Source organism: Dendropsophus ebraccatus, chromosome 4 (assembly GCF_027789765.1).
Source record: "Dendropsophus ebraccatus isolate aDenEbr1 chromosome 4, aDenEbr1.pat, whole genome shotgun sequence".
Classification (NCBI taxonomy): Eukaryota; Metazoa; Chordata; class Amphibia; order Anura; family Hylidae; genus Dendropsophus; species Dendropsophus ebraccatus.
The window spans coordinates 101,268,800-101,287,039 of NC_091457.1; the positions used below are offsets into that span (position 1 = coordinate 101,268,800).

The window sequence follows — 18,240 nt, forward strand, 5'->3', positions numbered from 1 at the left end:
GCGAGGCCACGCCCACTTAATACAATCTGCAGTTGATAAAAGGACACTTTTTACTTGAACAAGCACCATGACGTATGATATGAAATAAGATATGAAAAACACTAAATTTACCCTTTACACCTGTGTAGAGATGTCAGAATGCACTAAGGGGGTGACAGTGTCACTTTAAGTCCGCTCTCCTGAGTCCTCTCAGATGGTGCTCTGCTGGGTGTCTGCTGGCAAATATTCAAATGTGATGCAAGAAAATGCAGCGACACCCATCCATATTCCGTTATTCCTGCTTACATGCTTGTGAGTACATGTCTTTGTTTGCCCTCAAGAGAATAAAGGAATATTTGTGCAATAATGGATGGGTGCCGCGGCATTTTCTTGCATCTCATTTGAATACTTTAAAAGTTATGTTTATAAGAAAACTAGGTCTAAATTGATGGTCTATGTGAAATCTAACATACTTCAAATGTAGAAACATTTCTTAAAATTTACTATTTGTACGATATAACCATAACCATACTACTCCCGCCCGCCCCCCCCAATGTGCTTGCATTGTTTTGAAAACCTGTTGGTTACGACCCACTGAGGTGGGTCAGACATACTCAGTTCAACTGTATTCTCCAGGAAGTACCGGCAGTTGATTTCTACTGGCAATTGGATTGAAAGTGTGTGCTGCATTCAGGTCCGTTCCTGCCATGGGGCCAAATTAGTTTATTGCTTTGGTGGCAGATTTATAGTGTCTCTGAAGGGAGGCATGCTCCATGGAGTGGCCGTAAATTTTATATTGTCTGCTACGCACCACTGACTTCATTGACCCCATGACCTGCAAATGATAGTTGGACACAGAAGTAGAATGAAAGGAAGTCAGGACTGCAAAGACTTTGCAGGTATTGTTCAAACGAAAATTCCAGCACCTGGTCCGCAGTTTAAAAGGTTAAAATCATCTTTACTAGAAAATCTTCACATAACAGGAAAAACACATACAGTTGCACGTTTCGGCGTATCACACGCCTTGTTTTACCTTTTAAACTTCGGACCAGGTGCTGGATTTGTGCTTGAACTATTCATGTGACCCTCACTCCGGGTTTTGTCTGTGCATCGGTTGAAGTTGCACAGCGGGTGAGCTGATTACATAGACTGTGTACTTTGCAGGTATTGTTATATGCTTTAGACATCACTACACTACAAGTGCTCACTACTAGAGATGAGCGAACCGAATCCATCCGAACCCGATCGTTCGGCATTTGATTAGCTGGGGCTGCTGAACTTGGATAAAGCTCTAAGGTTGTCTGGAAAACATGGATACAGCCAATTACTATATCCATGATTTCCTCATAGCCTTAGGGCTTTATCCAACTTCAGCAGCCACCGCTAATCAAATGCCGAAAGTTTAGGTTCGGATGGACTCGAGCATGCTCGAGGTTCGCTCATCTCTACTCACTACCCCTTTAAATGGAGCACATGGTGTAATGGTAGTATAAGCTTGAATAAGATCACCATGAGTAGTCACAATAAATTAACTCTTCTATATGTCAGGTGCTTTTATTTTGGGGGAAGCAATACAGATTAGAATTGTTTACATACTCTTGGAATTAGAGCTGGGCGATATGGCCAAAAAATAAAATCTCGATTTTTTTAAAAATTTTGGACGATTCTCGATTTAAATCTCGATTTTTTTTTTTTCCTTTTTGCTAAATAAACAGAATAGTTTTGTCCTTGCAGCATCAGATACTATTTTAATGACATTTGAGACAACTGTATTGCTTCTCACTAACAGTGCTCCCCTGTAGTAGACAAGCCCCCTGTGTGCCATTCTGGGCCCCCATATAGTATAGGAGATCTTCTTTGTGTGTTTAGTTGTGGAGGTATAGTGGATAAGGGGTGTAGTAGTAGTACAGGTAAAGATGAGGGGTGTAGTAGTACAGGTACAGATGAGGGCTGTAGTAGTAGTAGTACAGGTACAGATGAGGGGTGTAGTAGTAGTACAGGTACAGATGAGGGGTGTAGTAGAGGTACAGGTACAGATGAGGGGTGTAGTAGTACAGGTACAGATGAGGGGTGTAGTAGTAGTACAGGTACAGATGAGGGGTGTAGTAGTACAGGTACAGATGAGGGGTGTAGTAGTACAGGTACAGATGAGGGGTGTAGTAGTAGTACAGGTAAAGATGAGGGGTGCAGTAGTAGTACACGTATAGATGAGGGGTGCAGTAGTAGTACACGTATAGATGAGGGGTGTAGTAGTAGTACAGGTATAGATGAGGAGTGTAGTAGTAGTAGTACAGGTACAGATGAGGGGTGTAGTAGTACAGGTACAGATGAGGGGTGTAGTAGTAGTACAGGTAAAGATGAGGGGTGTAGTACTAGTACACGTATAGATGAGGGGTGTAGTAGTAGTAGTACAGGTATAGATGAGGGGTGTAGTAGTAGTAGTACAGGTACAGATGAGGGGTGTAGTAGTACAGGTACAGATGAGGGGTGTAGTAGTAGTAGTACAGGTAAAGATGAGGGGTGCAGTAGTACACGTATAGATGAGGGGTGCAGTAGTAGTACACGTATAGATGAGGGGTGTAGTAGTAGTACAGGTATAGATGAGGAGTGTAGTAGTAGTAGTACAGGTACAGATGAGGGGTGTAGTAGTACAGGTACAGATGAGGGGTGTAGTAGTAGTACAGGTAAAGATGAGGGGTGTAGTACTAGTACACGTATAGATGAGGGGTGTAGTAGTAGTACAGGTATAGATGAGGAGTGTAGTAGTAGTAGTACAGGTACAGATGAGGGGTGTAGTAGTAGTACAGGTACAGATGAGGGATGTAGTAGTAGTAGTAGTACAGGTATAGATGAGTAGTGTAGTAGTAGTAGTACAGGTACAGATGAGGGGTGTAGTAGTAGTACAGGTATAGATGAGGGGTGTAGTAGTAGTACAGGTAAAGATGAGGGGTGTAGTAGTAGTACAGGTATAGATGAGGGGTGTAGTAGTAGTACAGGTATAGATGAGGGGTGTAGTAGTAGTACAGGTAAAGATGAGGGGTGTAGTAGTAGTACAGGTAAAGATGAGGGGTGTAGTAGTAGTACAGGTAAAGATGAGGGGTGTAGTAGTAGTACAGGTATAGATGAGGGGTGTAGTAGTAGTACAGGTAAAGATGAGGGGTGTAGTAGTAGTACAGGTAAAGATGAGGGCTGTAGTAGTACAGGTACAGATGAGGGCTGTAGTAGTACAGGTATAGATGAGGGGTGTGGTAGTACAGGTATAGATGAGGGGTGTAGTAGTAGTACAGGTAAAGATGATGGGTGTAGTAGTAGTAGTACAGGTATAGATGAGGGGTGTGGTAGTACAGGTATAGATGAGGGGTGTGGTAGTAGTACAGGTATAGATGAGGGGTGTAGTAGTAGTACAGGTATAGATGAGGGGTGTAGTAGTAGTACAGGTATAGATGAGGGGTGTAGTAGTAGTACAGGTATAGATGAGGGGTGTAGTAGTAGTACAGGTATAGATGAGGGGTGTAGTAGTAGTACAGGTATAGATGAGGGGTGTAGTAGTAGTACAGGTATAGATGAGGGGTGTAGTAGTAGTACAGGTACAGATGAGGGGTGTAGTAGTAGTACAGGTATAGATGAGGGGTGTAGTAGTAGTACAGGTATAGATGAGGGGTGTGGTAGTAGTACAGGTATAGATGAGGGGTGTGGTAGTACAGGTATAGATGAGGGGTGTAGTAGTAGTACAGGTACAGATGAGGGGTGTAGTAGTAGTACAAGTATAGATGGGGTGTAGTAGTAGTAGTACAGGTATAGATGAGGGGTGTAGTAGTACAGGTACAGATGAGGGGTGTAGTAGTAGTACAGGTATACATGAGGGGTGTAGTAGTAGTACAGGTATAGATGAGGGGTGTAGTAGTAGTACAGGTATAGATGAGGGGTGTAGTAGTAGTAGTACAGGTATACATGAGGGGTGTAGTAGTAGTACAGGTATAGATGAGGGGTGTAGTAGTAGTAGTACAGGTATAGATGAGGGGTGTAGTAGTAGTAGTACAGGTATACATGAGGGGTGTAGTAGTAGTACAGGTATACATGAGGCGTGTAGTAGTAGTACAGGTATAGATGAGGGGTGTAGTAGTAGTAGTACAGGTATACATGAGGGGTGTAGTAGTAGTACAGGTATAGATGAGGGGTGTAGTAGTAGTACAGGTATAGATGAGGGGTGTAGTAGTAGTAGTACAGGTATACATGAGGGGTGTAGTAGTAGTACAGGTATACATGAGGCGTGTAGTAGTAGTACAGGTATAGATGAGGGGTGTAGTAGTAGTACAGGTATACATGAGGGGTGTAGTAGTAGTACAGGTATAGATGAGGGGTGTAGTAGTAGTACAGGTACAGATGAGGGGTGTAGTAGTAGTACAGGTATAGATGAGGGGTGTAGTAGTAGTACAGGTATAGATGAGGGGTGTAGTAGTAGTAGTAGTACAGGTATAGATGAGGGGTGTAGTAGTACAGGTACAGATGAGGGCTGTAGTAGTACAGGTATAGATGGGCAGCTAGGGGGGGATGGAGGGGGACTGGGGGTGACGGAGGGCGACTGGGGGTGACGGAGGGCGACTGGGGGTTACTGAAGGAGGAGTGGGGGTGATGGAGGGCGACTGGGGGTGATGGAGGGCGACTGGGGGTGATGGAGGGCGACTGGGAGTGATGGAGGGCGACTGGGGGAGATGGAGGGCGACTGGGGGAGATGGAGGGCGACTGGGGGAGATGGAGGGCGACTGGGGGAAATGGAGGGCGACTGGGGGAGATGGAGGGGGACTGGGGGAGATGGAGGGGGGCTGGGGCAGCTGGGAATGATTGGGAAAGGAGTACACATAGCCCTCCTCCCCTCACCCCGGCCACACATGCAGGTCCCGGTCTCTGCAGGAGGCTGCAGGGACTGTAGTGGTGATAGCGTCGCTGCCATTACTGGAGCTGTACAGCGGGATCAGGGGTGAAGATCCTGCTGTACAGCTCCAGTAATGGCAGCGACGCGATCACCACTACAGTCCCTGCAGAGACCGGGACCTGCATGTGTGGCCGGGGTGAGGGGAGGAGGGCTATGTGTACAGCTGGGGAAGGTCAGTCGCGGCTCTGGGGGACTGCCGACCGACCTGCACCTCGCCGCACTTCCCGCCCGCCCGGCACCTCCACGCAGCGCCGCCCCCTCACTTCCCGCCGGCCGTAACTTGCACCTCATGCCCGGCCGGCACCTCCACGCAGTGCTGCCCGCCCTCCATCTCCCGCCCGGCACCTGCACCTCCCGTCCGCCCGCCCGACTGACTCTCCGCGCTTCTCTGCCCTTCGCTGCCCGCAATGATTTTTTGTGAAAATCGAATTTACGATTTTCACAAAAAATCAAATCGATTCTAACCTTCTGGGCGAATTAATCGAATTAATTCGATTAATCGCCCAGCCCTACTTGGAATTAAAAACTTTGAAACGTTTCCTGTCTTGGCCTCACCAAGGATGGAAGGTAGTGCTGGAACAGGACAATTTATAGTGGAGCTGGATTGTGTTTGCACTTACTATAAGCTGCATGTTCTGCACACACGACTTGCTTATGATTTTCAATATGCTTTGGGGGGAAGGGGGTTTGGCATTTCAGGTTTCACCTCAGGCAGCAGAAAACCTAGAATCGGCCCTGGCACTGTTCACACAGGGTCACAGTTTACAGAAGAAATCGGGAAATGGTTAAATCCATGGGGGAGAGAAATAGTACAGGGATGTAGGTTCCGTTACTAAAAAAATCACATTTTCACTCCTTTACATTTGTACATCACATATCCCTAACACTAACTTTGCTTTATGGCACCCTTTAGTATGGAGCGTTATCTTGATGCATGGATTGAGCTGTGGATTAATACCTGGATTTTTCACTAAGACTATATTCAATGTATTTTGTCCCCTTGTATCATTAAACTTTCATTTATGAGGGTATGGAAAAATTACAATTTAATATAGACTGCAGATAAAAATGAAATATGGGGAAATTGTGAAGCAGAAAAGGAATCTGTAATAGAATGGTTATGTAAAAGCTGATAGTTATAGATCTCCTTACTTAAGGCCTCCAAACACTTGGGGTGACCATACACCTTCGATATGGATTGCTCAGCCGCTAGTGGAGGGGAGACAGCTCTGACAGCGGCTTATCTCTCTGAGAACACTGTTTGGGGCAGTGATTTTTCCATCACACCCAACCTCTATCTCCACAGACATCATGTATTGGTGGTCCGTAGAGCCCCATACACCTCATAATGACAGCCAAAAACGTTGTAGTGGATATGACAGACAAAAGTATAAGGTGTACGGGGACACAAGAATGGAGCGCTCACATATCTTTGTTTCTAGTGAGAGTTGTGGCTGTAAAGGTTTTTTTGTCTTTCAGGAACAGACAAAGCAGCTTCTCAGCTGGAGTTTGGCGGTCAGGAATTTCCACGTTCTAGTGAACCTTATCAAGGTGAGAGCTGGTGTGTAGATTTGGTTGTCATCATGAATGGTGGGTGGGTCATGCATGCTCCTTGTTCCTATTAGTGGTGAATAGAGCTCTGTTCTCGGGTACTTGATACAACTATTCAGGTCCTCATCTGTAACTGTTACTGGAAATAATGACACAGCATTAGCAAAACACTTCAAGTAGACTGGGATCCCACCTCCTTCACTGAGTGGCTGAGCGGACCTGAGACATCACGTCTCGGGCCAGCGCCAGACACCCGGAAGCGGCCGGGAAACGGGCACCGGAGCGCCGTAATGCGGGAGCCGCCGCTGGAACCGGGGAGGTGAGTGGACGTCTTTTCTTTCAGCCACCTCCTCCCTGGCCAGATCTAAAAATAGCCCCCACGTTGGATAACCCCTTTAAGATGTTTGGTTTGTGTGTCTGTGTGTGTTGTTTTTTTGTTTATATTAGTTGTGTTATTTTCTGCAGGTGTTTGACAGTCGGCCTATGCTGATTACTTGCCTGAAGGTATGGATGATCTCATCTTTGCTCCTTACTCCATATCGTCCTATTTAATACTATACTACATGGCTTATTTTGTGTTTTCAGTTGTTCAGTTTTGTCCTTCAATTCTAGTGTTTCCATCTTGCTGTCCATCTTGTTTTTCTACACATCCCTCAGTGTGTGTCACACAGCATTTACCACATGGTCTTCTTAACTTACATATTTTTTTTCTTTTTTCTTTTTACTGGCAGTATGGACGCCAGTTTGTGGAGACGTTCCTTAAAGTCGGGATGCCTCTTCTGGACTGCTGCTTTAAAAAGTGTTGGGTGAGTTTATATAGTGTTTTGGCTTTAGGGTATGTTAATACGGACAAAACCAGCTCTGAAATCCACACTGAAAGTGAAAATGTAATGATTTTATTGAATTTTGTTACTTTTCTTTAGTATTTTGGTGTGCACATGATCATTATACATGCCTCTTTCTCCCCTTTTTTTTTGTTAATTTGAGCTTATGGCATGTTTGTAGCACCCGGTATTTTATATATTCATATTTAGTAGTGTCCTCCTCTTCAGTATTTGTGTCTAATTTCTGTTCTGTCTTGGTCTCTGCTGCTAGGGATAGAATTAACAATATTGAGGCAGTGGACACAAGTTGGCAGGGATGTAAGACACCTAGTGGCCAATACTTTGGAGCTTTTTTTTTTTTTTTTTTTTTTGGGGGGGGGGGGGGGGGGTACAAAGAGGTACTTTTGCTAATTAATATAATTTTTGACCATGGTGTGTAACTTCCATGCATTCTTATTTGGGGCCGATTTGAGCACTGACACGCTATGTACAGTGCTGCAGAATGCGGTGGGTGCTATATAGATTGAGGAATTGTTATTATTTGGTATTGTTGCATGTATGAACCATAGTTGCCCAACAACTTTGATCCAAGTCCCTAGGAGATTGGCCCTGACGGCTGAGTGCTTTCAGTATGGTTCTTTATGGTTCTTTACTAAGTAAATAGTCCTGTTCAGTACAGTGCGGAAAAGGATCACTGTAGATGCTTATGTATATGTATACTGCTTACCAACAAGGCAGAACGTATTATATTGTGAGATGATTCAGATTGGGAATCCATTGTGACACAGCAGCTCATGTGTATAAATCATGCTGTAATATTTTACAGGAAGATGTGCAGAGTTTACTGAAGATTCTTCAGCTATGTACCAGACAACTCCACCACTTGTGCGGTCACTCCAAGGTAAGTGTCAGCCTGGCTGCAGTCCTGCTTTGGGTCAGGACCTATATCATAAGAGGTTTTCTTGTGTTCAGATCCATCAAGATACAGTCCTGACAACACACGTGCCACCGCTAAAGAAGATGCTGGAGATGTTTGTGTACCGAGTGAAAGCCATGCTGGTTCTTAACAATTGCCAGAATGCATTCTGGCTCGGCAATCTGAAAAACAGAGACCTGCAGGTAAGAATTAGTCAGCCTGAGGTTTTACAGTGTACACAGCACTATACACTATATTTTACCAGTATATTATTGATATAATTGTATACACAGCACTGTACAGGAATTATAAAAATCCAGCTAATTTGCCACTGCTAACAGTGTATACACAGCACAGGGGGTTAAACATAACTCATTGTCGCTGTCTACATAGCACTGTACAGAGGTTATATAGAACCAGATCATATTTTGCTGTATACCTTGAACTGCGCAGGACTTAAACTGATCCAGTTCATCTCTCCCTGTTACCTCTCTGTATATGTAGCATTTCTTCTGTTGGATTCATCCTATAAGGATAGGACCACCCATGTTGTTGCAGACTATAAATATTCATGTAATCTTAATATATTTGCTTTTTCAGGGGGAGGAGATATTATCACAGAAGTCACAGGACAGTGACACAGAAGAGGATCAAGGGTCACAACTTCCTGCAGAAGAACCAGCCGAAGAAGAGGTGCAGTATGGGTTACTGTTATGCACAGTACCTGTGAGGGAGAAGTAGCAGTACAGAAGATAAAGTGGGGGGATAATTCAAAGGTCAGGGTAGGGTAGAAAACGTGATACCTACAATGCTGAAGCCACTCATAGTGGGATATACCTGTTACATGGTGTAGTGGTCGCTTATGGGTCAGTATACATGTTTCATATGGTACCAGAGTTACTTGTGAAATGGTATAGATGCTTCATATGGAGTGTGAGTTGCTTATGGGGCAATAAACATGTTGCATGTGGTGATGGAGTTGCTTATGAAGACATCATGGGCATGATGTAAATGCATATATGTGTGTTTGTAGGAAGAGGAGAGTGAAGGAAGTGATCAGGAGCATGGCGATGAAGATGAAGAGTCCGACTGAGCTTTCTAGTTTGTAAGCTGCCCCTTCCTGCAGAACAAGCAACCAGTAGAACAAGTTCTCCAATGGCAGAACATATGTTTTGTATGTCAATTATACAGGTCAAGAGACTGAATCAAGTTTTGTTCATTGTTCAGTGGGATTATGGGTCATCTACATGTATAAGAACTGTATATACTGTACTGAGTACTTATTGTTTGTTGCCAACCTCCTGGCATCACAATAAAGAGTTAATGTGCAAAATGGGTAAAGAAATTATAACTGGGAATAGAGGTTCCTGGATTGCAGTAGTAAGCTGTGTGATATACATGGCATAAAAGAAAAATAAATATATATATATATATATATATATATATATATATATATATATATATATTAAAGAATTAACAGGCTGTAAGGTTATCTTTGGTGCACATAGCAAACAAAACTTCACTTTCATTTTGCCAAAGCAATATGAGAAATGAAAGGTGAGCTGTAGTTGATGGTTTTAGGCAACAAAGAGAATATTACCACAAGACCATTTTGATAACTCTCCCCTATAGTGTGTGCATGTGTTACCCGTGGTTATAGTAGGTCTGTATGGGTGTCATACATATGGGTATACATCATTGCCTAATATTGTGTAGGTCCCGGTTGTGCAATCAGAAGCAAAGTTTTGACCTGTCATGTCAAAAGTTGGTCGGCGTTGTTGAGCTTAAACCATGACAGGTATGTTTAAAGTGAAACTATCAGCGATTAGAAGAATCTATTCTCCTGATACATCCTTATTGTGCACGGGGCGCTGAGGATGAAGTTAAGTGTCCCGGCCTGCCGCTCTGCTGAAATTCATAAGAGGGGGCAGATCGGTGCGCTGGGCGCAGTAGTCCCACCACAGTGCACCAAAACACCTAATTAGCATAGGGATTAAACTCCTGATAGCAATGCGCCCCATGCATTATAGGGAGATATCAGTAGGTTCTTCTAACCCGCTGATAGTCAACCTTTAAGGACCTGGCCGAATTTACCAGGGGTCAAAGTGTGATCATTTGCAAAGGACATATCCAAAACAGCAGGTCTTGGGGTTAGTCCCTAGCAAATGTGGTCCATGGGGAGCTCGAAACGTTGCACATCGATGGGTGAATAAATCATCTTTTTTTCACTGAATACTGGAGTGCTGCCTCTTCTCGATTTTATTGTACTACTAAGGTGGTCGTGGAGTCCGTCCACTGAGGTTGAAGCACCCACTTGAGCCACAGAGCCACAGAGTGCCGTCCAGCCCTATATTTCAACTTGGTGTTAATACTGGATATGTTAAAACATGTCACACAGAACGTTTCAGCATGCTTCATACGAGGATATGTAGCCATAAATGGTCAGCGTTTCTATGCGTCTATGCTGACCCCCACTCACTTGACTGATCAGTGTATATACTATATTTACATATATAAACTGTGCTGTGGATCTTGAAGATGAGGTCCATGTGAGGAGACATCAGGCGGATGTTAGGGTCTTCACATTTGATATTTTAATTAGAGTTATGCCTTAAGAGTGATGAGTTGTAAAGATGCATCTCTTGTAGATTGTATACAGTAGGAGGATGGCACGCAACAGCAGTTTACATATATTGATGGCCCTTGTTATGTCTTTCCCCTTGAATTCTGGAGGCGCTTGTTCCTGCTCCCTGCTGATGACTCTTGAAAAGGCTGAGTTGTCAGATATGCAGAGAGATCTGCACCGCATGGGAGGCTGAACAGTGATGAAGCTGCCAAAGACCACATCAAGGCCTTGTAACAGCAGTGGCTGAGGTGCTATGATTCCCTTGTACCCATCTCTGTAGGCCCCTGCACGTCTTCTCCCTGGCTTTACCATGATCTCATAGCAGTTCACATGTAGTGCATGTGCTGGGAGGGGATGTCTGTAGCTGGGCCTAGGGGCAGCATGTCGTATCCACTGTAAGCTGTCATCTAATGATGTCCATGGAGACCAAAGCTGATACGAGGCCATCAATCCTACAGAAAAAAAATATCATCCAGGTAAGAAGCGGTTTACAGGTTCCTGATAATTTCTTTCAAAAACTTTAACATTTTCAAATAAATCAGATGAGAGACAATACATAACAAAGCCTCCTTACTTACAATAATGTGTACTGCACAGTAAGTAACAGGAACATCATAACGTAAAGTCCATGAATAGGCAAACAGGAGCTAACATCTAGAGGTGCAGTCATGTGAAGGTTCAAATAATCCCAACACAGAATATGGGCATGACCAAGAAGACTCGGAGATACACAAGACAAAATCAGACACTCACACAGCCATGCCACTGTCTGCCCTCTCCCAGCCCACTTGTGAATACAAAGGAAGGAGTACTAATCCGTGGTGACATCTAACATTAGTGGATCCATATTTTTTTTTATCCGCCAAAAACTGGAAAACCAACCGCAATGGCAATGCCACACTGCATGTAAGAAGCTCCCAACGGCTGCCTGACAGCGAAAGCATGAATCAGAAGTAGAAACCCCAATTCTCCGAAATCACTCAGGAATATAATAAGTTCTCTGCAGGGACCTAAATTGGATCAGGCGGTCGCTGGCGCTCACAACAGTAGAATAATATGAACACGCAATTACTTTCCATTGCTCCTCAGAGAGTGAGGCAGTGTCTATTACCTATTTACCATAAGCTCTCTGAAACAGGGAGCCCTCCTTTGAATGCAACAGTAAGTAACTCTTTATGTTAACGGTTTGGAAAGATCTGTGGTGCCCAAGAGGTTTTCAGAGAAAGAAAAGTCCTGTGGGACATTAAGACTACCGAATTGGGTCTTAACCGCATGCCTTAGTTGTAAATAGTGAAGGCTGTACATGGGACATTATATAATTCACAATTGGTTTCAAAGGAGAAAAATTGGGGCTCAAGTAAAAACATGGGAGAGATATCTAACGCCATGGTTACCCCATAGGACCGCTCCTGGAAGATCCAAAAGGTTCGGTAGATGAGGGTTAAGCCTAAGAGGAGTTCTAGGAGAGAGAAGGAAGGAGGACACATTCTTGTGGACCACAGACCAAACCTTAAGAATAGTCCATAATGGTGTTGATAGAGTTGAAGGATCACTATATATAGTGTACTCAGCAAAACTTCGTAGGACTCCACCACAGTCCTGCAAGGGCTACCGCAGCATTGTGAAGATCTAGGTGAAGCCACCGAATAAACACCAAAAAATAGTGGTACATATATGGCGCGGCAAACCCCCACAATGCTTAGGCACTTGCAGTGAAACAAGACCAATCCTAAGAGACCCAGTGCTACCACACACAACCTGAAGCCAGCTGTGGTGCTGTTTTTGCAAGAAAGCAAAAAAAAAAGAAAAAAACAGCAGCTTAATATATGCAGCAGATGTGTGAACCTACCCTTAAAGGGAGTCTGTTACTAGATTTATGCTGCCTTAAATGAGGGCAGCTTGAACTAGTGACAAATGCTGAATAGAACCTTGTATAACTTATATCACTTCCTTCACCCTCCAGCTGCTGGGCTTATACACAGTATACATAAACAGTATAGATAAAAAACTGCCAGTTCCTGGGTGATGGGCAAAGTGTGCTGTTTCTCATGAATATCTAGGACTATTGAACATATGCACATAATGGAGAGGACTTGTGTGCAGTTCTCGGAATCTTTGCTATTTAGGAGGATATCTCTGGATCAGCTGCACATACCAATGTAAGTGATACATCATTCTGTTCAACTTCTCTGTCACTAGTTTATGCTACCCTTATGGTCCTATTACACCAACAGATTATCTGCCAAAGGTTTGGAGCCAAAGCCAGAAACAGACTATAAACAGAGATCAGGTCATAAAGGAAAGCCTGAGATTTTTCTTCAAATCCATTCCTGGCTTTGGCTTCAAATCTTTGGAAGATAATCTGTCAGATAATCTTTCTGTGTAAATAAACCTTAAACCTGCTGACAGACTCTTTAAGCTCTGCCTTCAGGGGCTCTATCTCCTAAGGGTACAAACACACACACCGTATATGCAGCAGATACGCAGCAGATTTGATGGTGAAGACTTGATGCTGTGTGCAGTTATTTAGATCTAATCTGCTGCGTATCTGCTGCGTATCAGTAAATACGCTGCGTATACGGTGTGTGTGTTTATACCCTGAAGGTGTAATGTAAGTGTGTGGTGTGATTGAGTTTTTTTCTAAATTAATTACAGTTTATAATATATACAATACTGTGCAAAAATCTTAGGCAGGTGGGGAAAAAATGGCAGGGAGGTTCTTCCAGGCATCTTAAAGAACTAAGCACATATCTTCTATGGTTGGAAGCTACCCAAATCCTTCTGTCTCTAAATCCCAGATAGATATGATGATGATTATAAGATTAGGGCTCTGCGGAGTAACTATTTCATTAATTCCCAACCAGTTCCACAAACCATGACTGTATATGCTGGTCTATGTTCAGGCAGCTACAGTGCTTATCAGTGAATAATCTTTCTGTGTAAATGGACCCTTAAACGCATAGAATGGCGCAACCCTTTTTAATCTACCTGGTTTAACAAACAACCAGGTTTTTGCATTATGATAGGGTTGGACGACTCCTCCTGTCTATGTTGTCAGGCAGAGAATGCTCATATCCTACACTTGATGTGGGGTTGTGCTGTCCTGGAATGATATTGGAGGAAGGTGTTAAAGGGGTTATCCAGCACTACAAAAACATGGCTACTTTCTTCCAGAGACAACCCCACTCTTGTCTTCAGCTTGGGCAGGGTTTTTCTGCTTAGTTCCATTGAAGAAATTGGAGCTTTTAGGGGTTATCCAGCGCTACAAAAACATGGCCACTTTCCCCCTACTGTTATCTCCAGTTTGGATGGGGTTGTGAAACTCAGTTCCATTGAAGTAAATGGAGCTTAATTGCAAACCACACCTGAACTGGAGAAAACAGTAGGGGAAAAGTGGCCATGTTTTTGTAGCGCTGGATTACCCCTTTAATTGCAAACTGCACCTAAACTGGAGACAAGAGTCGTGTTGTCTCTGAAAGAAAGTGGCCATGTTTTTGTAGCACTGGATAACCCCTTTAACTGATCAAGGTGCTAACTGATCAAGCATGTTCATGGAATCGCATTACCTAATGAGCCATTGAAGTGTCTTCTGGGTCTGGTTACTACTAATACAGAGCCATCTGGATTTGAAATAGCCATATATAGAGTCTGTAAGCTCTTGCGAGCAGGGCCCTCAGTCCTCATGTATGGCTTGATAATTACATGTGTACCTCTGTTATGTGTGATTTATGTCTATGTATGTAACACCAGACTACTAGTATTACTATTAATTCTTTACCAGGCACGGAAAATGATTGTGAGATACTGGATACAATCTGCAGCGCCCACTGTAACTGAGCTGATCACCAGAATAAACATGATTATCAGGCTGACTGATAAAATATCAGGACTGAATAAAATATATATATATCTATGTTAAACTTTGAAACCATATGGGCCCCTAGACTGCCATCTTTTTATTTATCCAGTGTACACCAATGGAGGCTTTCCTTCTATAGGCTCATCAGAATAGGGCGATCACACAATATCAGACAATGGCCATACACAATAGTAGCTACTACACTGTACAGTAGACCTCCTAAAATGTGAGATTCTGGTAATTATATGCTCAATGCAGTATGTAGATCTCTGATCTTGGTCTCTATTACATGTAGAGGTTTAATGAGTGTAATGTATGTAATCCTCCCCCTGCTCTGTATATGTTGGGTGTATGCACATTTAACCTCTAACCTGTGTAATGCTCCTACACTGCTGTATGACATGTGCATGTTGTAATGGAGTGTTTAGAGAGATTTATCTGACAGATTTTTGAAGCCAAAGCCAGGGATGGATTTGAGAAGAGGAGAAATCTGTCCTTCCTTTATGAACCTGTTCTCTGTTTTTATTCTGTTCCTGGCTTTGGCTTCAAAAAGCTGTCAGATACATCTGTCTAAATACACCATAAATTACAATTTTGTGTAGTAGAGACATCATACTTGGTTCTCATATGACTCTTTATTCCCCCAGTAACCTCTATGTAGTATTTTTGTTCAATGTGCGTTTTTACATTATTGGAGCCCCTGCTGTGCCACATTGTGTACAAGTCACCCCCCCCCCCCCCCATTGCTGTGCCGTACCTTCTGACACTGTGAACAGCAATCTAGTCCATAATATGGAGGAGCATGTGACCATGCTTCTTTCTCTGTGTCGTAAAGGCGTGGTAGATGCTGAGTGAGGTGCCTGTCACATGCTCAGCCATATTATGAACGAGAGAGTCCCGTACTGTATGAATTAGGCTGTGGTCCAGTGGTGATACAGTTGTTCCATTTACAAAGGAGCATTCAGGACCCCTATTTTTATGATCAGTCAGGGTCACAGTTGTTGCACCACCCACCAATCGCTTTATATCCTCTGGATATTCCATAAATTGTTTTCCTGGAAAAACACTGTAAAAATCCTTTTTGCGGCACATTTTGACAGCCATAATCTTTTTATTTTTGGGTTGCGTGAGGGCCTGCTTTTTTATGGGAAGAGCTGTAGTTTTTATTGGTACCATTACATTTTTGAGGAGGTGAGATGAAAAGAAAAATTGTAATTCAATAACAGTGTTTTGCTGGCATATACCATGTGGTACAAATTAGGGGTGCCCATCCACTGATCTGCAGGCCATGGAGTGTTCAGTGCTGGTCCGTTGCACTAGGAGAAGGGGGAGGAGTACAGTGCACTCTGCTATCGGGCACTCAACCAGACAGGTATCCATCAACCGTAGCCACAGTGGCCATCCTTAGTAGCAGTAGTGCCTATCATTAGTAGCAGCAATGGCCGTCATCAGCTCCCACTGATTCTGATTTTATGGTGAGTTGAGTGATATTATAAATGTCATACTAAAATGATACAGTATACACTAAACTTCAGCCCCTTTTATACAACCAAAGCTTTGCCCCCACCCCTCAGTCAGTCAATTCTGCCTGTGGCAGGGCCCCACAGGCTTTTGTATATGGCAGGCTCAGGGGCCATAATTTGGCCTCTAACTGCCATGGTAACCATCAGAACCCTGTGCAGGGTTGTTGATGGGAGATAGAAAGCCCCCTCCCTGTCAACCTCATAGATGAAGCAATGCTATTGACCACTGCGTCTATGAAGTTAGACTGGCAAAACACTGGTTTCAACATCTGCATTGGGAGTGCAGCTGTGATTGACAGCCAGTTGCATTCATCACGGGATGGGCTCTCTTCTGAGCTGCAGAACAGCACAAAGTTAGCTACCTTCCTGCTGCTGTGTACAGTCATGGCCAAAAGTTTTGAGAATGACACAAATATATTTTCACATGATCTGCTGCCCTCTGGTTTTTATATGTGTTTGTCAGATGTTTTTATCACATACAGAAATATAATTGCATTCATATTATGAATAACAAAAGTTTATATTGACAGAATGAGGTAATGCAGCAAGTCAATATTTGCAGTGTTGACCCTTCTTCTTCAGGACCTCTGCAATTCTCTCTGGCATGCTTTCAATCAACTTCTGGACCAAATCTTGACTGACAGCAGTCCATTCTTGCACAATCAATGCTTGCATTTTGTAAGAATTTGTTGGTTTTTGTTTGTCCACCTGTCTCTTGATGATTGACCACAAGTTCTTAATGGGATTAAGATCTGGGGAGTTTCCAGGCCATGGACCCAAAATCTCTATTTTGTTCCCTGAGCCATTATCACCTTTACTTTATGGAAAGGTGCTCTATCATGCTGGAAAAGGCATTGTTGATCGCCAAACTGGTCTTGGACGGTTGGGAGAAGTTGCTCTTGGAGGACATTCTGGTACCATTCTTTATTCATGGCTGTGTTTTTAGGCAAGACTGTGAGAGAGCCGATTCCCTTGGCTGAGAAGCAACCCCACACATGAATGGTTTAAGGATGCTTTACAGTTGGCAGGAGACAAGACTGGTGGTAGCGCTCACCTCGTCTTCTCTGAATAAGCCGTTTTCCAGATGTCACAAACAATCGGAAAGGGGATTCATCAGAGAAAATGACTTTACCCCAGTCCTCAGCAGTCCACTCCCTGTACCTTTTGCAGAATATCAGTCTGTCCCTGATGTTTTTTCTGGAGAGAAGTGGCTTCTTTGCTGCCCTCCTAGAGACCAGGCCTTGCCTCACAGTGCGTGTAGATGCACTCACACCTGCCTGCTGCCATTCCTGAGCAAGCTCTGCACTGCTGGTAGCCCGATCCCGCAGCTGAAACACTTTTAAGAGACGGTCCTGGCGCTTGCTGGTCTTTCTTGGGCGCCCTGGAGCCTTTTTGGCAATAATGGAACCTCTCTCCTTGAAGTTCTTGATGATGCGATAGATTGTTGACTGAGGTGCAATCTTTCTAGCTGCGATACTCTTCCCTGTCAGGCCATTTTTGTGCAGTGCAATGATGACTGCACGTGTTTCTTTAGAGATAACCATGGTTAACAGAAGAGAAACAATGATGCCAAGCACCAGCCTCCTTTTAAAGTGTCCATTGGTGTCATTCTTACTTAATCATGACAGATTGATCTCCAGCCCTGTCCTCATCAACACCCACACCTGTGTTAATGGAGCAATCACTGAAACAATGTTAGCTGGTCCTTTTAAGGCAGGGCTGCAATGATGTTGAAATGTGTTTTGGGGGATAAAGTTAATTTTCTAGGCAAATATTGACTTTGCAAGTAATTGCTGTTAAGCTGATCACTCTTTATAACATTCTGGAGTATATGCAAATTGCCATTTTTAAAACTGAAGCAGTAGACTTTGTAAAAATTAATATTTATATCATTCTCAAAACTTTTGGCCATGACTGTACATGTATGGAGCTGGAGAGGTGCGATGCAAGTGGCATTTGGTATACAGCTTCTGGGCAAGCCAACCTTGTATTTTATTAAAGATATAATTTTGCCTAAAGAAACACAGGA

The 18,240-nt window shown here is 43.5% G+C and overlaps 1 protein-coding gene across 1 annotated transcript in view; it reads left to right on the forward strand.

Moving 5' to 3' along the window:
* The window catches only part of FANCD2 (FA complementation group D2), a 64,693-nt gene extending 55,157 nt beyond the window's left edge, over positions 1–9,536 (forward strand). Inside the window, exons 38-44 of the mRNA XM_069966487.1 lie at positions 6,392–6,463; positions 6,929–6,967; positions 7,195–7,269; positions 8,114–8,188; positions 8,260–8,406; positions 8,804–8,896; positions 9,237–9,536. Coding sequence (XP_069822588.1) covers positions 6,392–6,463; positions 6,929–6,967; positions 7,195–7,269; positions 8,114–8,188; positions 8,260–8,406; positions 8,804–8,896; positions 9,237–9,296 — 561 coding nt within the window. The 3' untranslated portion in view covers positions 9,297–9,536. The remainder of the gene's footprint in view (positions 1–6,391; positions 6,464–6,928; positions 6,968–7,194; positions 7,270–8,113; positions 8,189–8,259; positions 8,407–8,803; positions 8,897–9,236) is intronic.
* The last annotated feature ends 8,704 nt before the right edge of the window (positions 9,537–18,240 follow it).